Source organism: Eleginops maclovinus, chromosome 22 (assembly GCF_036324505.1).
Source record: "Eleginops maclovinus isolate JMC-PN-2008 ecotype Puerto Natales chromosome 22, JC_Emac_rtc_rv5, whole genome shotgun sequence".
NCBI classification, from domain to species: domain Eukaryota; kingdom Metazoa; phylum Chordata; class Actinopteri; order Perciformes; family Eleginopidae; genus Eleginops; species Eleginops maclovinus.
In genome coordinates this window covers 19,568,474-19,591,204 of record NC_086370.1, presented here as the reverse complement: position 1 = coordinate 19,591,204, position 22,731 = coordinate 19,568,474, and the positions used below count along the sequence as shown (strand labels likewise).

At 40.8% G+C, this 22,731-nt stretch overlaps 1 protein-coding gene across 1 annotated transcript in view; it reads left to right on the top strand.

The window, feature by feature from the left end:
• The window catches only part of camkmt (calmodulin-lysine N-methyltransferase), a 36,480-nt gene extending 22,610 nt beyond the window's left edge, over positions 1-13,870 (top strand). Inside the window, 3 exon segments of the mRNA XM_063875538.1 lie at positions 430-493; positions 2,911-3,042; positions 10,716-13,870. Of these exon segments, the coding sequence (XP_063731608.1) occupies positions 430-493; positions 2,911-3,042; positions 10,716-10,814 (295 nt within the window). The 3' untranslated portion in view covers positions 10,815-13,870.
• The last annotated feature ends 8,861 nt before the right edge of the window (positions 13,871-22,731 follow it).

Genomic DNA, 22,731 nt, shown 5'->3' with positions numbered 1-22,731 from the left:
TTTCCTGATTTATTTTTCCTTTATGTGTTGTTTTTGTTCTCATATCTTCATATTAACTTCAGAGCGCACTCTCCAGGTATTAATTCCACAAATTCAAGGTGCTTTCGTGCCGCTTTGAAGTGTTCCAGTTAAACTGTGTATGCTTGCACGCGCACACTTGTGTGTTTACTGTAGGCGATGGTATCTGTGTACGTTGGATTTTTCTGATGTTCTGCATTCTTCTCCGTGCCTCGACAACAGGCCGAGGTGAATACACATGGAAACTCAAACGTAAACAAAAAGCAAGAGCATCTTACTCATGCAAATTGTTTTTCCCTGCTTCCTGTTGGTGGATTTATTTGTGAACAAAAGAAAATAAATAGCCTGCTGCTTTATCTGCAGCTGCTATCACAGGAATGCATTCTAACCTGACTCTCCCTCTTCCCTCAGTTTGTTTCTCGACCAGTACAGAGCCAGCCTGGTTGATGCCATAAGGAGATTATTGCAACCCAACGTAAGTGTGTGTGTGTGTGTGTGTGTGTGTGTGTGTGTGTGTGTGTGTGTGTGTGTGTGTGTGTGTGCGTATTTGCCTCTGTGTGTCTACTGTATATATCTCTGTTGAGCCCCTTCCTTTAAATCACCACACACTCTTCTCAATCATAATTAGGCCTCGCCCCAAAAGCCCATACACATTAATCGTCTGACAGGATTAATATCATGTAATGCTTTAATGCTTATTATGAGCGACTTGAATGCATCGCTCTGATCTCCGGCTCTCTCTCTTCTGCCTTCCCTTAATCATAAATCCGAGGCAACTTCTCCCTTTTGGCCTCGCGATAAGACCCCATGCTGTGACAGCCAAAGCAAATGGGGGGGGGAAAGCAAAAGGCTGGAAGAGATAGGGTTGAGGTTTCTATTCATCTGAGGAAAGAGGGCTGCGTTTTAAAGAACGAGGCCAGACGGGTATAGTGAATATCTGTTTATGAAAAAGAGGTGAAAACTGCACTCTAGGGAGGGAGGTATGGAGAAGAAGAGGAGGGAGATGAATGGGAAAGATGGAAGGACAGAAGGAGGGAGGAGAGAACTCAAATTTAGCTGAGGGGATGGTGGAAGATAAATATCTCTTTATTAAGATGGGTGGTGAAATAGAAACATGCAGGTTAACAGCGCCAAGTCCTTAAAGGGCCAGTTCAACCAAACTAAAAACACATTTCAATCCAAATTAAACAACAACCTGAAAGGGTGTTCATAAACACTGTCACTGTTTCTAGGATTATTCAACAAACCTCACTTATTTTACAGAAACGGCCACTCTTCCAAAACTATCAACTTGGTTAGTTCTACAATAGATAAGTGAGAAAACATGTTTAGAGTAAAGGTGAATTAAGCCTTTAATCCATTTTTTGTTTGTTACAAACAGCAGATGTAACTGGAAAGACAAAAAGGATTATGTTATAATTATTATGATTACATTCAGGTTGATGCCTGCAGTGACACGCGTATGGAATTATCATGCTCTTATTTTGAAAAGCTGAACCTTGTCATCAGCAGGGCATGATGCGCTATCCGAAATATGACAGAGATTTTTGGGTAGATTATTGTTTAGCTAGACCCACAGTTTGAAAAATACAATCCACAAGCGTTGAAGACAACTGGATTCACAAATGCCTGATGGAAAGTTGTAAATGTTGTCTAACTCGTGAAACAATTTAGTATAGTCACCTATTTTTTAAGTTGAAATCATGTGTATATCTGCAGATCCATTTGGAATCGAATAAATATATTTCCATAAGTTCAAAATCTTTTTTCGCACATTACGAAGTTGTTTCACATTCTCAGAATACACACTTTAACACGGATGCTCGATCTGTTCACATGAATAATATCAAGACAAACTCATCTCCATACAGTGTTTCCTCCCCAGTGACATGCACAGTTAACGTGTGTCTCAGTTGCAGTCGAATGCAGAAGCTGCTGTCGTCGAGTGACAGACATGACATCTGGCCATTGTTGTACATCTGTGTGTTAAGTCTCTCTTCATGTCTCTCTCTCTCTTTAATCCAGTGGAGATAATTCAGGGGCTAATATGATTTGAGTGTCGGCCATCAGACTGTCTCTGCCACAACAAGCTTTGCCAAATATTTAATAATTTGCTAAGCTGATTAAGCAATTAACAAAGCAATTAATTCTCCCATCTAATGGCACTAATTTGTTGTTTCTGACAAAGGTGGTCCATCCGGTGGGCTGGATCCCCTTAATCAGCTGATTAGTGCTTGGAGGAGCTGTTTGTTTGCTTTTGCTGTGTTTTTAGAGCAGGAGGGGTTTGGGGCGGAAATGCAACTGGATATACAGATGAAAAATCTGTCAGGCGCCGTGATCCTCCTCTTTGTGTCTCCATTTTACTGTGTGTGTGTGTGTGTGTGTGTGTGTGTGTGTGTGTGTGTGTGTGTGTGTGTGTTTGAGCATCACTCATTTCTTAATTTAATTAAAACAATAATAACATGATCCACAGGAAATACAACTGAGAGATGAAGGATTTCAAAGAAACTTTGAACCTGTTGGTAATCCACTTTGTATTTGCGGGATGCCTGTGATGCATGTGCACAAACTGTCCCTCTGTCTGTCACACACACCTACACGCACACCGACACAAAAACACACACACACATAGCCGTATACATTTGATAAAGACTAAAACAAATGTGGGTTCACAATTCCAGAGTTAGAAGAACTTTATTTTGTTGTTTATCTCATAACTTGCACCTGGTAAAGATCAAAGTAAAGAGACTAGCCACATGTCTTTGTGTAAAGCTAATTAACACAATTTCTGAGAAATTAGGCGTGAAATTATATGTGCAGTTCCAGATACATGTGTCGTACCATTATATCCACTTTCCACAAGCACTCACCCTCCTCTCATTTTGTTTTCAGGGCACAGCGTTGGTGTTTGCTCCGCTGCGAGGTGAAACTCTGAGACTGTTTTGTCAACTGGCCCAGCAGGCCGGACTCTTCGCCTCTCAACACCAGCAGTATGATGCTCAGGTCTGGGATGTTCACTTGAAGGTAGGAAGAGAATCCAAAAATCATCAATGACAACATGAACATATATTTAAAAACAAGGATCCTTAAACAGTTTGTGTTTAAGAATGTCTATTTTTATGCATTGACATCCGTCTCTGTGTTGACTTGATTCACATTTTGACCACAGAAACAGTATTATGGACATGTTGTATTGAAATGAAGGGATAGATCCAGCTTTTAGTGAGTAAAGAAGCTTCTTATTAACTTGGAATTAACTTTTAAAAGAGGCCAACAACGTGCAAGCATTGTATTAAAACAGAATTGGATGGTTTACACAGTTCAATATTGTGCATAAGCTACATATTAAAGAGACCACCAAGAATCAGGTTGTGTAATGTTCACACTGCTTTAATAAAAAATGTGGGATTAGCGTTTGATGTTTAGAGACACTTTGTGAGACACACCAGGGCTAAAACACGCTGCCTTGACTTAGCACCGCGTGGGAGGCAGAGAGAGGGAAGGAGAGAGTAGGGCAGTGAGAAGGAGAAAGGGAGTGACAGAAAGCACATGAGTAGGCCTTGTTAGAAGAAGTGGTGTCCAGCTGTTAACTCCATTACACACACAGCTACAGAAGAACAGGACAGCATCACTGGTGGGACAATTGGACAGACCGTCCATTAAAGTGCCTGTTAAAGTGGCCTGAACCTCAGCGAGGAAAATCTCAGTCCTACTCACTTAACTATTTGTCCGTCACTAAATGCAGCATCGCAGTCTCTCACACACCCTATATCTGAGGGACACTGGACCCCTTCAGAGCGCATTTAGAGGGAGCACACATTAACAGTCTCAGTTTTAAGGCAGGCTCAGGTCAAGTTGTCACAATCCATATTTGGCCTCCACACCTTCCTGTAGTAAGAGGCTCGGTTGTCATGTGATGCAACCATACCACTTATCAAGTCTGAATCAAACACGCACCAGTAGGCATGTGTTATTCCAGGCCAATGACATTTGCAGTTTGTGAAAATGCTGTAATAATAATACAGATATCTTGCAACTGCAAACATGTTGTAAGGAGTGTACTGCCAACAAGGTAAACCACAATTAATATTGTATGGGCATGTTTCAAGCTGGGGATTCCAAACTGCGGCCCGTTTTCCGTTTTGAATTTGATTTTGAATTGCTTCTTAAATATATACAGCTCCGGAAAAAATGAAGAGACCACTCAACATTTCTCTTAGGTCAGATACATGTTGTCAGTAGTTTATAGAATACAATAAAACGAATGAATGAATGAAACACAGAAATATTCATGTGCCCACTTTTCAAATAAAATTCAGTCAATCCAAGTTGAAAACATTTTATAACAACTCTTAGTTGATAAAAACTAAAGCCCAATAACATATTTGCATACCGTGCCTTCATATTTCCCCTTTTATAGTAAGCAATCTTAGTCCTCTGTTTCAAGCAATGAGCTGCAAGTACTTTTAGTAACAAAATCAATGAAACCCTACGGAGAGACGGTTACAGCTGTTTGTTTTCATAAAGCTTATTCAAGTATCAACCATAATTTACCTACATTTGATTGATTTTGCTCACCTCTAGCGAGTGTATATATATATATATATATATTTATATATTTCTGTATGTGGCCCTCAGTTAAAAAGTTTGCACTCCCCTGGTTTAGGCATATAAAAACACTTGATAAAGAGCGAGGAAAGATCATGGTCTTACCAACATGATTTAAAGACATTGTTAATTTATTATTCACCATCATTGAAGACATTATCTGTCCTAAACCTAAAAAGGTAACCCTAAAACTTTCACTATCTACCTCAAAAACCTTTATAACACACTCCAGGAACGGGCATAGTAGGGCCTTTTTAAACTCACTCATCCACCCTGACCTCCTCTGTGCACATTCAAATTGGGTGCAATACAAAAACATCACATTTCCTTGACAATATAAATATATTGTCAGGGAATATAATCAGGGTGCAAATCAGATTTCTTTGCTAAATGTAAGTGTACACAAACGTATTTGTTGCTGAATTTTCCCTCCTAGTTTAATCATGGAAGGACCCAGACAGCTGCTTTACGAATAGGCCAGAGCAGGGGAAGAATATAGAGAACCTTTCTGAACAGAACACAAGTGTTTGAACATGAATAAATGGGTTAACACTTGTAAAGTTCATTCAATTTGTGAGGAATGGCTTCGGATAATAAACACATACAGGAAGTGGTCTTGGCCTTAGGTGGAGTGGGAGAAGCACATGAAGAGCTTAAGTTATTTTAGAAAAAAGAAACACATTTCTTAAAAGGAATAAAAACCAGGGTCTCCAGAAAAAAAAATGCAGGAAGGGGGGAAAAGAGTAAAAACAAATAAGGTAAGTGGGACAGAAAGAAAGAAGAAGTTTCAGTCGGATTAAAGTGGATGCTGCCGTTGCCTTAAATTTTAAAGAAATACAACTTTGAAAACGCTGCAGGAAGAATTGATCGGGCCTCAAGGCCGCAGTAAACAGTCATTGAATAATACTAATGGTTCAGCACCTCACCCGCTTGGGAACATTGCCACTCAGACTTATTTTAGTGATGAGAGTTGCTTCAACACACACATTCACACTCAAATGTTTTGAAATGAAAAATACCTGAAATTATGCAGGTACTTCTTCCTTTACTTTGACATGCCATGCTCGGGTACTATCACAACATTCAGCTCAGTCTTGAAATACACACTTTCATCTGCATGATGCACGCACGCACGCACACACGCACGCACGCACGCACGCACGCACGCACGCACGCACGCACGCACGCACGCACACACACACACACTGACACACACACACACACACACAGACAGAGACAGTGGGGTCAGGTGCTGCGCGTGGATATGAGGACAAGTTGAAGTGCCCCCCTCACATCTGAAGGTGATTAAGTCTCCTCTGCTTATCTTCTGATGAACACTCTGAACAACCCCTGTGTGGGTTTGTGTGTGCTTGTATATGCCTGACTGACCATTGTACACACACACACACACACACACACACACACACACACACACACACACACAGAGAGCACACATCTAGGAAACCGGCTATATCACAATCCCGCACAGACCAGACATCACTCAGACAGCATATTGGCCAGACATTACACACAAACACACACACCTCATGATGATATCATAGTGAAACATACACTACCACTGCGCACACACACACACACACACACACACACACACACACACACACACACACACACACACACACACACACACATACATCCAAATGAGCAGCTGCTACTCATTTGCACTTCAGATTAGCTTTTCTTCAGCTATATTTACTTTCAGTGGGTGGACCAGCACACAAGAAGAATGCATATCAGAACCGGCAGCCGAACACACACTATGGATTTTTATTTCACTGTGGCTTAAAACAATCAAAGACTACAAGCAGGTGTATCAGTGTTGAAGAAAAAAACTGAAACTGAAAAGTCTTTGTATTATGTTGTTATTATTATTATTGTTGTTGTTATTATTATTATTGTTGTTGTTATTATAGCTGTTTAAAAAATGTAATTACATTTTTACCGTAAAGCCCTCCGTCTTTCAATATACATTCTTTTTTAGAAAATGTGTTTAAAACCTTCATAAATATACTTATTTTATAAGTATTTTGCGATATATTTGTGCATCGTTTCATATTTTGATACTGGAAAGGTGAGAGACAGACTGTAATCTGCTGTAAAATAAGCAATACATGAATAATTATTATGTTGAGGCTGAAACAGCAGGCAGGATTTACAATCATTTTCCAAATATTTGGAGGAAAGGCCCTTTTTAACAGTATTAATATGTAACTGTGACACATTTGTGCAAAATAGCATTTCAAATAATCCAATTCATGTTCAATAAAACAAGTTGTGTTCGGCTGTTAATCATAACTTCAGACACACTCTTTAAATGTGTTATTTTTGGGATCCTAAGGATGGAAACGAGAGCTTTTAAAATGCATGCCATCATATACGATACCACTAAAAGCTGCAAAATGAAAATGCTCAATTACCGCCAAACTCTGGTGTCAATCTCGCAGCACACTCCAATCAAAACCCCAACTTGTTGGAATATGTGCATGGCCAAGCAAAAATGTTTCCACTTTTGTCATTTAGGCCGAGTTTACTTCTTTTTATGATCCCAGTGCGACTCGCAAGCTCCTCCATCTGGCACAGATGCTGTTAAACAAACACTCCCCCAGTAGCTGTGAGTATACTGGCATCCCACACTGTGCCAGATCCGACACATGTCAGATTTGATTTGTTTGGAATATGCTGCCTGTCGTAATGTTTGCTTTGTGCGGGAAAAAAAGAGAGAGCAGGGTGTGTTTTCAGATGTTTTTTTTACAAATCTTCTCAAGACCCCCAGCTCGCTACTCTGCAGTTTTCCAGACATATACACACTTTCGCCCTCTGACTCAAACACACTCGAGGGACTGCAGACAGCAGGCAGGCAGGCCCGATGTGCGGCGGCTGTGTGTGTGTGTGTGTCTGTGTGTGTGTTTGAGGCTTGTGCTGGGACGGGCAGACAGGGCTAGCACGTTATCCTCTTATCCCCACTGTTGTGGAATAGAGAGGCAAGCAGCTGGAGGGACTGCAAGCAGCCTGATAATGCCAGCGCTATTTTCTAACCCGCCATCTTAATCTTGTTACTCAAATGGTTGTGAAGAGAGAGTCATGAATTTTAATTTCTCCCAAACACACACACACACACACACACACACACACACACACACACACACACACACACACACACACACACACACACACACACACACACACACACACACACACACACACACACACACACACATATATGCAAGAGTGTGTGTTCACATTTGTAGATCCCCCGTCTCCCTCACATGCATAAATAGTCTCCCCACTGTGTCCATGCACTCACACTCATTTCCCTGCCTTCATTCTTTTTCTCTCTCCCCCCCTCAGCTGCCTGGCTTCCCCCCGTCCTCCCTCCCACCTTTCTTTCACATATCTTTCTTCACCCTCTCTCCCTCCCTCTGCTCCCCTCTATCTTCCCATTTCCTACATCACGACCCACTTCTCTATTTATTCAAGCCTGTCCTTCTATCCCTTCCTCTCCTCGTCTCTCCATCCAGCCAATCCCTCATTCTCTGTTTCCTAATCCTGCCGAGAGAGACCCAAGACATCCGGTTCATCCTTCCCCTCCCTTGTCTCAGAGCCCCCCCCTCCTTCTCTCTCTTTTTCCACCTTGTTCACTTTCCCTCACAAGCAAGGCAAGAATAAAAAAAAGAAGTAGGCAGAGAAATAGAGAGGCAAAATGAGAGAGAGAAGCTTGGACGAAAGTGCTAATAAAATAAATGACTTGCACCTTGGAAAGGGAAAGAAAAGAGAAAAGATTGTGGGGGTCGGTGGGGTGGGGGGTCGCGTTGAGAGCCGATTTAGCCAGCCACCCATGAAGCTGATTAGGCAGCCTGCGATCAGGAGGAACAGCTTTGCTTGTTAAACTTTTCACCTCTGCGAGCTCTTAGCCCTCACCGCGTTAAGGCCCTCACCCCCCTTCCCCTCCATCCCTCCATCTATCGCTTCCTTGCTCCTTCCGCCTGGTAGAATTTGAATGTGAATGCTGGCCCTGGTCCCCATAGCTGGCTTAGCACCGGCAGCTGCCCCTCCACGCCCAACCACCCCCTGGGCCGTCTGCTCTGCCTCTCTTTCTGTCTCCCTGTCTCCCTCTCTCTCTCTGGGGGTCAGAGGTTCAACCACCGGCCGGTGCCTGGAGGGATGGCAACAGGAAGATAACGCACATGAAGGGCGCTGGGGGGGAAAGGGAGGGAGAGGCAGACACCAGCAGTTTGTTCATATTCAGCCAAAAAAGTAATATACGTATGAGAAAAAGGCAGAGATTTTGTCGAGAGGAAGATGTCTCACTTTTTCTAGACAAAGTGTGTGAAAGGGAGAAGTGAGAGCTGCGTGTGAAGAGGTGTGTGAGGTCACCATTTAAATCAAACAAACTATTTTCTGTAACAATGTTCAAGACCAGCACTTTTGACTACACCCTTTTTTACACTTCCAACTAAACTAAAAGTATTAAATAATAATCATAAAGTCATCTGGAGTATCCAGGAAACATTGAGCGAGATTAAACTGTATTTCTTTATTTATAATATTTATGTTCTATATTTTTTTCTATTTCCATTTAAAAAAACTTTGGTCAACGGCTGTTTTTTTTAAAAAAATGTGCGCTGTAAATACATTTGACTTGACTTAACTCTTCTGCTGGAGTCCTCTCCGCTGGCCCCCCGCTGTGTAAACACTGTGGTTTCATTGTAATGAATAGGGGATTGCGTTTTTTCATGCAGTGCTAATATCAGCCCGAACAAGGCCCCACTACATCCCAGAGGAAGCTTCAAATACACAGATTATTGCGAATGTCCATAGCTCTATTACCCGTATATTTTATTTTATTACCCATAATAATATTGGTGTCCTAATACAGCTAAATAATGCAGAAACAAAAAAAGACCTCCAGGGGTTACATTTTCACTGATATCTACCTCAGCCCAGAACAAATTATAAAATGTTATTATTACCAGTTTTTTAGTTTATAATGTAAGTAGGTTTGGATGAATGGTCACTTCCCTATTACTGACATGAAGGGGGTGAATTTGGGGTCAGTTTGGAGTCTTTATTTGTGGTGTAGAAACCCTTCTCCACAAAGTTCACCTCTGTCCTGCTCTCACATCACGTACACATATCTTCTCACATGAGTAGAACCACTGAACTCACTTTCGTTAGTCTCTGATCATCTGGCCAGACGCTGGGCGAGCTGATTAGCCGCTGAACGGCCAACCTGCCAAGTCTGCTTAAAAGGCCAACGAGTGGGCAGCCCATGGGTGTCCCTCAAAGTGTGTGTGTTCAAAAGACAGTGTGTGTAGAGGTATGCCCTTTTGAGCTGGAACTGAACAATTATAACAATTTATTATTGAGTGCTGAATCTGCTACAGTTTTTCAAGCAAGAGGGTCAAAAACTGTTCGCTTTTCCCTAAAAGTTTTACAGTAGGAAAACATTTTGCACTTTTTCTGAAATTAAATAATAAATAATTAAAATAATCATGCGCAGATAAATAAATAGAAAAATGTATAATTAGTTCCAGCCGTAATCCACATATAACTGTATCGCCATGTGGAATACAAAGATACACCTTGATGGTACCTAATGAAATGTGTGTACTGTGCATTTAAGTCATTCATACCATTATATTTGTATTTGTATCACGTTTGGGAGACTTTGGAGCTTTCCTGAAAACTACAAACTATATTTCAATTTTTCCTTTCCTTTTTTCTTTTTTCTTTTACAGTTGTGGATGTTTTTCTGTCATTTTCTTTCTTGTGATCTGCTTTTGATCTCTTCTTGATATACCTGTGGTATTGAAAGAATTGTTTTATTTACTGTAAGCTTCACAGAAAAGGACAAGAACATTAAGAGACATAGTTTTGGGTGCATTTTGCTCTTCATTTTTAATAGTGCGACAGTGAAGTGACTTTGGTTAGGCTAATGTTTAAGTGTGCATCTTAAATCACTAGAACAACCCCAAAATATTGATGAAATTAAACTTAATATTCTACCAAACTGAAACGATGGATTAACATTTTCTGCAGTAATTATTTTCCTGTTGTGTGTTTTGCAGATGGTGACGGAGGGGAAAGACGCATACGATGAGAACATCCACTATCCTCTCCTCATCACCCTGACCAAAGGACCTCAACCTGTCAGCCACACTCAGTAAACCAAAACAAGTCCTCCGCTCCACGCAGAACCACTCCACATGCTTTTACATATTCAAGATAGAGTCATGTCAACAACCACAAGGGATAGAAAGGAAAGAACAGTATTCAAATACAGTTAGGTTATTAGTCTCAATATCAAGTGTCAACAAATGTAGTGCATATTTGGGCCTTTTTTTCCATATTTAACCTGGCCACTGAGAGGATTCATGATCAGGAATTGCATGGCTTTGGAGAATATTTGAGCGTGCATGTTTTGTAGTTGAAGAACTAATTTCCAAAGCAGGAAGAAATGGAGAGGCAGATATATATTCTAACGTAGTATGTTTTAACCCTCTGCCATATGCCAAATAGATTACTACCAGTCTCCAAAATAGTCATGAAATCACCTCCCGTTCAGCCAAGTGAATATGCCAATCAGTCGTCAGTAACCAGCCTGTTAATTTACCTATTATGGTATTTAATCAGCCAGTATTCCCGTCATCATTCCAGCCAACAAGCCAATCAGTCGTTTGGTAAGTTAACAGTCGGTTACACAGAGATTTCCTCCATCAGTCGGCCCTCTTTAACCTGTCAGTATTAACCTATGCCACTGTGTTCCTGCCCCCAGCGTGGAGGCCAGCTCTAATTCATTAACTATCACAGACTGTGGAGCAGCTCACAGTTCCCTTTGTGTTTCCTCTATTTCTCTTTGTTCCCTTCTTCCCCCGCTTTAATTTCTTCTAATACAACTCATTCATCCCAGTCAGAGGTCAGTATTAAGAACTTCTTTTGTGCGTTTCTTACAACAGTACATTAACATATTAAGGCACGATCAGACGTTGTTGCTGCCTGGGAGCTACAGCTTGCAAAGGACATTTCACAAAGAAGTGCACATTACATCGCATTGTAATTTAATTTGACACAGCTCTGTTTGTGTTGTAATCTGTTTGATCTGTAAAACGGACAACAGGTAGCATCTTGCATCCCTTCACTCACAAACATTTAGCTCTTTAAAGTGACTTAGCAAGCAACAATCAATCATGTGGCAGCAGCTCTTATTAGTCTGAACCCAATTGTTCAGGAAGTGTGAGGGTTTGAAAAGAAACCAGGACAGAAAACATGCACATACGTTGTTATCCCTCCTACTACTTGCATTTATTGACTACTGACCCCAATACTGTGCAATAGATTGAACGGTTTATGGTGTGTTGTACAGAGCAGGAGTACTTTATTACCTGTTCTTTTCCTCTTTGTTTGAAATGCAGACCACTTAATGGTCTCTTGCCCCCGATGTCCACTGAGAGCAGACAGTCTGCTGCTATTCCTGCTGCTGTGCCACTGCCTCCATGACAGTGGCACCAAACAGATCTATGAAGTGCTGCATTGACATTTTAAATGTGAGAAATGCCTTTTTTATTTTTCTTTACAGCAAAACTGTATGTCTTGTTTGTGTTGTGTCACCACTCCAATTAAGCCATTAGAAGGATTGCTACGGTTGCTTTAGTAAAATGTTTAGAAAGCAGATATGGCTTGCTGCAAACAGTAGCTTAAAGAAATCAAAGTATATGTTATGATCATAAATGAGCTGCAGACATGTTTTCAGATTTTGTTCTAAACTATTGCTGCTTGAAAACACACTGCTTGAACATCCAGTGGACATCCGGGGTTAGATTTTGATTTTAAATTGATGTGTAACTTGAGTTCTTGAAAGTTAAATACTCTCTTTAAAGCCTCAAGAGCAAAAACGTTCACACATGTCCGTCCAATTGCTTTTCCATTTTCTGTTGGTTTTATTATCTATCAGCACAAGTTTACTCAGGTCTTTTTCCATGTATTCAGCCGTTTCCTGTTTCTTGTGGTATTAAAGAAATGCCAAGTGTCAGTGGTCCAGTGGCCTAAAGTTGTACCTATCACTAGTAAAGTGTTTCCATTTTTCACTGTGATCCATTGCTGTATGCAACAGCCAAGAAGCTATGCAGTATTTCCCCATGGCTGCTGTTTACACCCCTCATGTTGAATAAAGTAATCCACCTTCAGAAGTGGGGGGTATTCTCTGTGTGTAAGTAAATTAAGTCAGCTTTATCAGTGGTCTCAATGCTTTGAGGACTTGCATTGCAGAAATGTTCCTAATTCAAATTGTGTTTAATTACCTTTGTATCTGTAATGCAGTTTGCTGTGTACCTTTGATATCGGCGGGCTAACACCATCTCAACGGTGGCTTCATCACTGTGTAGTGTGACATCACCACCACTGACAGTGATGTCATTTTGCAACACTGTTACCCGCCCTGCGTCGCTGCTTCTTGCAACATTACTGCCTCTCTTCTTGGCAAAGTGTTCACCGGGTGCAACCGTGATTTGCAGTGGCTTCATGTTTTTTACACTGTGTTTTTGGTCACTTCTTGTTGTGATGTTCGTGCTGAGTGCGCGGACACTTCTCACTGTGACATCAGCAGGAAGCACTGACAGTCAGTGTTATTCAGAGAGAGTCGTGTGCTGCAGCAGAGTACTACCTTTGGTAACATCAAACAGGAATGCTTTATTCCAACAGATGTGTGTCAGTGTGTTGTGGGATGTTTTCTGTTAGGCGACGATTTGAATCATCAAACAGAATTGTTGGTCATTTGCAGGGCATATCCACACTAATCCAGATCAACTTAAAATAGTTTCTACTGTTTTCCACACTGAGCTTATCTTTTTATATTGGCCTCCAAAAACAGAAGAACAATTTGTAAACAAAATGACTTAAGTTGGAGCTTTTTCTGTAGCATCTCAGTGCATAAGCACACCAAACATTCAAAATACTTATTAAACATTGATTTATATTTATCATGTGATTTGTGTTGTTATGGGGTATGACTAAGAAACACACACAAGTATTATTAATCATTATTAGTATTTTTAATTAACTGTGTCTCCTTTACCTTCTTTAGTGTGGACATGGCCTACAGTGAGTTCCTTCTTTCAGTGTATCAGATTCTCTCTGCTTCACTATAATCAATCGGTAATGAATGTTGTGATTTGCTGTCTAAGGGTGGGTGATTTTTTTGTGAAAGAATGAAAATAAATACATTTTCTTCAAGAAACATTGGCTTCTAGTTATTTTTTTTATTTGATGAGTGTAGTTTTTTTTTTGTTGACACAATAGCAAAAGCATTCTCTTATAACGAATAAATTGGATTACTTTTCACAATCACAAAAAAGACACAATATATTCTCCGTCCGAGTGCAGTTATTAGATTTTATTTAACGACTAATGCTTTTCTCAAGGAGCTGATTGAGAAAGCTGCTTGTTTAAACATGAGTGTGTTCTATTATTAACAGTTCAGTGTTAAATGTCCACAGATGTAATAAAGTTTCCTTTCGGTCCTGATCGGCTGTGGCCTGTGTTTCAAACACAATGGATCCCTGCAGGCTAAGCTGGTGCCAGACAAGGTAACACACACACACACACACACACACACACACACACACACACACACACACACACACACACACACACACACACACACACACACACACACACACACACACACACACACACACACATATATCAAGCCCAGTCAACAGTCTACCCCTCCACAGGAAGAAAAGAGAGCGGGATAAAGGAGGGAGGGAAGGCAGTACACAGCAGCTAATCTTGCAGGCTCACTCTTCTGTTTATCAGTCAGAAGGAGGGAGAGTTGGGAGAAAGGGAGGGACCTCCTGATCTGTCTTTTGATATTTTAAAGAGGTCTGTTCACTCCTCCCCAACACTTTGCTAGAGACACAGAGAAAAGAGATAGAACAAGCTGCATAGAGGAAGAGAAAAAAGGCTGAAAAAGACAAGAAGAGGGGGAGAGAAAAAGAAATGGGACAAGACACATTGAATGGCTGCTAGGCAAAGGAGGAGTGAGGTCGCTGGAAATGAGGTGAAACTAGATCGAAACAGCGGGGAAAAAAGCTTCAGCCGTGAAAGAAAAGAGAAGCTGACTGAGAGTCTGAGATTGACTGGCCGAGTGAGTGATCGAACAGAGAGAAAGAGAGACAGAGTGCTCCCTGCTCGACACAAGGGCCCCATTAACTTGACCACTTGCCCTTTGCACACAAAGGCAGGGCCGGCCCACTGCCCCTCCCACCCAATTATCCACGATTAGGCTCAGTGCACTGTGTCAAGATGGAGAGGGGAGGAGAGGGGGAGAAAGGCGAGCTCAGGGAGGAAGAATAGGACAGAAGGAGTAAGGGAAAGAGACTGGGAGGAAGTGAGGGGTGGATGATGAAGGACGACTAATTCTTTGTAACATTGAAATGATTTGATATTTGATTTAGCACCCTTCATGCACATCAGAGTTGTTTAAGTTAATACCTTGACAGAAAGCTCAATGCACCTGCTGACTCCCACCACACCGACTTTCAACATGTCTGTATTTGATGGTGTTTTCCTATTTGCAGTTTAGTCTTATATGCCTTTTTTAACTTTGAAAATATATAGTGTTTATCAGGCACATGCTTGTCTATTTTCGTCAATCCCCAGCTAGTTACTATCTATACTTTTATATTGTCTGCTTTTTTTGTTGTTGCTGGTAATGAAAACAGCTCCCATACCCACTATTAATATAAAATAAGGAATGTAGCAGCATTTCAATCGGGTTAAATTAAGTGACCATTAATTACAGTTGCACATACAAAAAGTGTGCAAAAAATAACAATTCTTTCAGACTTTTGTTCGTATTTCAATAGGCAGCATGCACCCTCTCCCAAATATCTCCCATAAATACAAATACTGTCCTTAATAAAAAGATATCGTCCATCCACATGCGACCTGCCCACACACAGATCAGAGCACACGTACACACACATAGACAAATAAAAACAAATCTCGCTCACTACAATCATGGTGGGCTCAGCTGCAGTACGGCCATGTTGTGTCATGTTGTGCTTTGTTGATACTCTGCCGCCAGCTAACTGGCATCCCCAGGGCCTTGGGCTGGTTGCCACTGCAGCATGGCACACTGCCGCTGTCAACACACATACACACACACAACACACACGTTCACTAACACTATGTATTTCAACGCAGTCTGATTGATGCGTAATTGGTGCCTCAATTTCTGAGACTCACCAATAAAGTCTTAACACATCTTAATTTTCAGTTTTTTTAAGTACAAGGTCAAATAAAGATGAATTTAATTTGATTTGGGCAAATGGATTGCCCTTTTTTTTCCCTCCTCTGTATTTAATTTACTTTCCTTGCACAACACTGGCAATGTGCATTCCGTGTTTTGTTTTTTTGTAAAATATTTCAGGCTGCCTTGATGACATGAAATGCGCCAACATGTTTATGGTCTTTTGTTTGAAGGCTAAAGCAAAGATGGGAAAGATTTGACAGTATTAAAAAGGTCCTGTGCAGATTGTACATTCACGCATGCACACACACACTTTCTCTCACTTGTAGATACAGATGGTGTTTGCCAGGTGGGCTCAGGTGGTCGACTACATGCCTGACAGTTTGACCTGCGGCCTCAATCGCAGATTAAAAAAGCCATATGCTTCAGTGTACTGTATGTGTAAGCATACAGTAGGTGTGCATTCGACAACCCAACATGTTTACACGTCCCCTGCTCCATCCTGTACCCCCCCCCCCCCCTTCACCACTTCGTCCATCGCCCGAAATCTCTCAAAACCTTTCAAGCCTTTTCCTCTCTCTTCTCCTCCTCGAGGCAATTTGAGGAGGGCTTTTTAAATGATCCGCTCATTATCGGTAGTGGAGTCACTTTGGTTTTTCAGCAGCATCTGCTTGCCTTCCTGCTTCCTTTTTTCCCCCTCTCCTCTTTATCTCCCTCTGTTTTTAAGGGGCTTTCTGTGCTCTCCCCCTCCCACTCCTCCCTCCCAGAATGGCTTTTTGGTCCGTTTGTTTGTGCTCATGAAGTGGAATGCAGCAAAGTCCTTGAGAGCATTTTTTTCTCCTTTTTTTTTCAAATTTAGAAAGCCATCGAGTATGAGTTGACATGGCAGAGTGGGAGCTACCCCCACCTCCCACACACACACACACACATACACACACACACACACACATGCACACACACACACACACACACACACACACACACACACACACACACACACACACACACACACACACACACACACACACACACACACACACCTGATGCTGGCCTTGACGACAATAATGTTTTCCATTACAGGAGAAGGAATTGAGAAATATGTGGAGGTGAAATTCTGTGGTATTAGTCATCTGAGGCTGGGTGGAATTGGATACCGTTTATACAGACTGGGAAATGTGTGTGTATTTTCTTTTAAAAACAACAACTTTCTTCCCTTGTAGACACATTTAACAGACATTAACACACAAATTCAATTGTGCATTGACTCCCATCTGTTGTTTCCGAGGCTTTGCCGGCTCCATAGTCAGCTTTGAGTTATCCTCACTTACCTGTTCAGCCCCTCCAAGTCTAATACCCATTAAACCTCTCCATCTGGATATGCAGGAGACTATGTTCACTTATTAGCTGACTGATTGGCTCGGAGCTGAGGTCAACCTGGAGGCTGGCTATATATATACACACACATGAACATTCACACAGTACAGTGATGCTTACAGATGAGCTTATAGCAAAGGGCTGCTAATTAAGGGGTTCTGTGCTGTTGACAAAAGCACTCAACTTATCACTGATTAGGTCAGGCTGGGAGGAAGCGAGGGACACAGAGAGAGAAAGCAGGAGACAGACTGCGAGACATATAGAATCACACAAGTGTTTTGTGTCGGTTAAGAGTCTTTGCTATAAATGTTGACAGTCTCTCGTGGCAGTGTTTACCCTACTGGTAATGGCAGGAGGCTGACATTAGCCGCTGTAGGAGCCGCACTGAATTAACACCTGCCTCTCTGCATACAAGCAGCTCCTTTCTGTGCTATTGTGTGATTTTGTTAGCCGGTTAACGCTTGTGTTGTATTAAGTGTAAAAAAAAATGACCCACCACTATTATTTCCAGCAGAGAAACCGTGCTAAATTACATTAAATGTGATGACTATTCCTAAAGTGATATTAGAAAAAGTGCCTATGTTTATATTTCAATGAAAGCCCTACAACCCCAGAGCTTAAAGATTATCTTGAGTCTATTTTGATTATTTATAAGTAGTACATAACTTGTATTTTGTAGTTGAATTCTTCATTACTATACTATCGATTTTCGGTAACTGTCAAGAGGGAAAACACAGATATTCAGTTTGTGACGACAGGTTGTTTCTTCATGCTCAAAAGATTTGGGGTTTAGAATTTGTGTAAGTAATATGTAAGTAATATGTCCTTACTATGCGTCATATATAACATCATATAACACATTTTTATGATGAAAACTTTGCCATGTCGTACTTTACTATGTTTTTCAATAAAATCTTTGGATATTACTTTTTTGTTACACTTTTTAAAAATAATATCTTTATATATTTGACATAATAACCTATGATTTTATTGACCATTTAAACTACGGCCTTTAACGGCATAATATCCTTTGACTTCTTTTGACATATTTTATAGTAACTTTACGACACACAAGGTTTCAAGGATCATTTATTGTTTATTCTGCAATACAGGGATGCTCAATGAAACTCAGTTCTACATAATTTTTGCTACACAAAATAAAATAACTGTAGGGCTTTAATTTGGTTTTCCTTTTTGCATCCGACATGATGTTAACAGCAGTAACAGAAACACCAGTTCATTAACAGGGCAGATAATATGGCCTTGTAATTTAAGTGACTTTTAAAACAAAACCTTTATTTATAACCTTATTATCAATGTTCCCATCTGTCCTATTTCTCTCCTCCTCACCTGCAACACCCCTCCCCCCCCCCCTCTCTCTCTTTGACCTATGTGTCTTTGGTCACCAGGGCAACAGCTCTAACCTACCGACCCATGTTCCCGTGGGCCAGGGGGCCATTAGGGGCCAGTCAACAAGCCTCTCTTCCTGCCACAAGTGGTGCTGGCGGGATGGAGAGGGCCCTCGTCTCTGCTTTGAAGGTCAATGAGGCCGCAGCCCGGCACTCTGCCAGTGACTCTTAGGGCCCCCGGACCTGCACGGGAAAAACACCGGTCCAATTCAACCGCACGCAGATACAGCCATTGTTACAAGTCCCGGGTTTGAGTGCATAACCTGCATTTTTACAGTGAATTACTGCTACACTTTTATCCCATTCACTGGTGAAATCAGTTAGTATTTCAAAACATCCAATTTTTTTTTTGGTATCACTAAGTGCAGTCTGACAAGCATACTTTTGAAAGGCTCAGGTTTTGTATGATCACTTACTTCACTGGTGGAAAAAAAAAGGGTTCTGGACGTGATTGCATTGCTTTATAGATGCTAAAAGATTTCTCTATAACCTCGCCATAGACCAATGTTATACAGGCGTTTTGGTTTTTATCCCCCAGTGACAATTGTGACCCCATGACTCACATTATTTTTTTATGTTTATTAGCAGTAAACTGTACAAAAACAAGTGTGTTCCCTTATCAAATTGCGTAATTTATCACTTGAAGGGGTAACATCTACTATTTAAAGGGTTAAACCCAAATCTTCATACAAATAATAACATTGGGAACCTTCAGATTTATCTTTCAATGCACTTAAAAAACTAATCCATTGAGTTTAATTAAATGTATTATGTCAATAACTGTATTAGGTTAGTTGAAAGCAATCATAATTATATCATATCTCATGACCCGGTTATTTTTTGAAAACGTAATATTGCTTTTAACTTACCTCATATAGTTATGTGAAATCGGTTGACATAATACATTTAATTAAAGTCATGTTTCAGTGTACCTTTAAGGATCTCAGGTCCAATGTAATAGATTTGAACATGTAGTGTATTTTATTTCACCATTGAAGAATTCTGTTCTAACACGAGGATGTGTGATGGGTTTGAAAAAAACACACAATTAAATCTGAATTTTGAATGAGCAAAAGTCATCCTAAAAATAAATGTCCGTTTAAAAGTATTAAATCAGTCATTAAATAACATTTATTTCTCACAGTTTTCCTGTATGTCAGCTTACAGGGTGGCATGCACCTGTTCGAAACAATTTTCCGGCTATTCGGTTTGGAGGAGGTAAATACTCCACTAGCCACTTGTCTGCCTCCTTAGGGGGAAATGTACATAGATTATGTCCACACTAATCCTTCTGCGACAAAAAGGCATTTTACTTCAATACGCCGGTTGGGTTAGGGTTTCAACAGATGCACTCATCCTTACAAACACACACACACACACACACACACACACACACACACACACACACACACACACACACACACACACACACACACACACACACACACACACACACACACACACACACACACACACACATTTCCCGTCCATATGTGCACAAGGATGTCGGTGCAATTAACCTTTAGCTGATTCAGTCCTGGTACTCTGTTTGATTGAATAGAGCTGGAGTGTTCCCTAAGCCATAACCACAACCTTGTGAGAGTGAGCGAGTGAGTGATTGAGGGAATGTGTGTGTGTGTGTGTGTGTGTGTGTGTGTGTGTGTGTGTGTGTGTGTGTGTGTGTGTGTGTGTGTGTGTGTGTGTGTGTGTGTGTGTGTGTGTGTGTGTGTGTGTGTGTGTGTGTCTGTTAGCGTATGCGTGTGTTTATATTACTGAAATAAGGAATGTTGAGCTTTAAGTAATGACAATAGAAGAGGTGGCCTATTTTATAGTTTTCTTATAAATTTGTGTGTGTGTGTGTGTGTGTGTGTGTGTGTGTGTGTGTGTGTGTGTGTGTGTGTGTGTGTGTGTGTGTGTGTGTGTGTGTGTGTGTGTGTGTGTTTGCCCCTGAATTGCCATGAGTGCAGCCACTTCTCCAGCCAATGAGTTTAGGCTCTGAGCTTCAGTGTTATGGTTTATCCTGCAGAAGGACAATCCTCGGCTCCTGCTTGAGTCTAGCCTTTGGCCCTGGCAGACTGTCATCTGTCAAGAGTCCACTAGCCTCCAGCTCTCTTTTTGTTGCTGGCTCCAATGGATTGAGCTAAGTCTGTGCAGAAATTATTGCAACCCACCCGAAATATTGGCATGGTTCAGAAGAGCCAGCTTATTGCAGCTCTGCGTGTGTGTATTTCTTTAGTTTCAAATCGTAATTGTTGTGTTTACTGGTATCATATCTGTGATTACCTAGTGCACCTCCTCACTGAATGCAGTCTAACCTGGATCCCAGCCATGCGAGTAGTGAGACATTTTTTTGTAGTACAGTTTGTGGCCTTCGCTGCCAGCTGATTTAAACAAGTGCCCAGCTGTAGAGGCAAAAGCTGAGCACTTTACTTGTTGCAGTCGCTGGCCTGATTCCCCTGCAGCTCTGCCGTGCCAGCGAGCGTAGAAAGGAAACATGAGTGCCAACTATTGCCCACTTATGTCTGGCCTGGAGTTTTACTAGGTTATCAATTTGTTGTGCGGATGAGTTTTTCATGTAATGTTTGTGGAGAAACTGTTTGGATTATAAAACGTCTAAAATAGTAAATAATCGATTCTAAAGGTGAAGGTCTAATACTTCCAAGTGTTACTGAAGAAACATTTTAAGTACATGAGTCATTCAAAAATACCATATTTGACATACATTTAAGAACATTTTATTGCACACCGTAGTATAATTGTTTTGACATACTATATTATGATCGTCTTTACGAAATATGACTTTTTTCGGATATACTTCCCTATGACTCTTGTTATGCTTTATTATATCTTTCAAAAAAATCAATTACTTTTTTCTATACTTCCTTTACCGTGTTTATGTCATTCTGAGTTACACTATGCCTTTTTATGTGACTTTTTAAGACATAATATAACATGAAATAACATTTTATGATGAAAAACTATGTGATGGTGTACTTTACTTTGACTTTCAATAAAACTTGCACAGTGAAAACCCAGCTCTATATCATTTTTGCTACTGAAAAAGAAAATGACATAACTAAAACAGTAGCACATTCCTCTGAGGGACTTTTTGCGTTAACAGCAGAAACAGAAACACAAGTTTGTTATCAGGGCAGATAATTTGGCGGCATCTTGACATATAAAAATGGACAAACGTACAAAAAACATTATCCATCAACAGACAATATCATGATGTTTATAGGTATGAAGGTATGTGTATACATGTATCTGTGTGCATGTATCTGTACGGTGTGTATGTTTAAGTGATTGCATGCACATGTACTACTGCATAGCTCTGTCTCCCCTGCAGCGCTCATGCTACAATGTGGTTGTGCTAGCTTAGAGTCATGCAGTGTGCTGTTGTGCGCTACTAACTCACACAGCTCTATTAATTAGCTGTTTGATGCTGTTAATTGGGCTCCCACTGCTGCACTAATTGATAACACTATTGCCAATGACAACACGAAACACAAACACAGAAGTCTCTCGCCGACAACCTATTCAAGCACCAGAGAGCGAGAGAGAGGGTTGTTTGAAAAGCGGGAGGAAGTGAAGGATGAGAGTCAGCAGCTGAACGCGTTGTGAGGAGAGAACAGAGAGACAAAGAGAGAGGAGATGGTGGTAAAGAAAGGGCGAGATGTTAGATTTTTCCATGTTTTACAATGCTGTTTCTAAAAGTTATTCTGCATATTGATTACTGTTTTGGTATTCACGACTTGTGGCTAACTTTCACAAACAACAGTTTGCGTTTAGGTTTCCATTGGATGAAAATGTAGATGCAATCTCATGTGTCAACACCCAGTAATAGCAATATCATCTTTCTATTGCTCTGTGATCTGCATAGCTCCACTTCCCTCCCCTCCTCTAATGGCACTGTTCAGCTATTCATGGAAATGTCTGTTATCATATATAGCATGTGTTTTTACCTGTCACTGTCTCAGACTGTGAGATGCCAACACTCAGCATTGGAAGCCAAAACAATATTATATGAGCATTCGCATTATAAAAAAT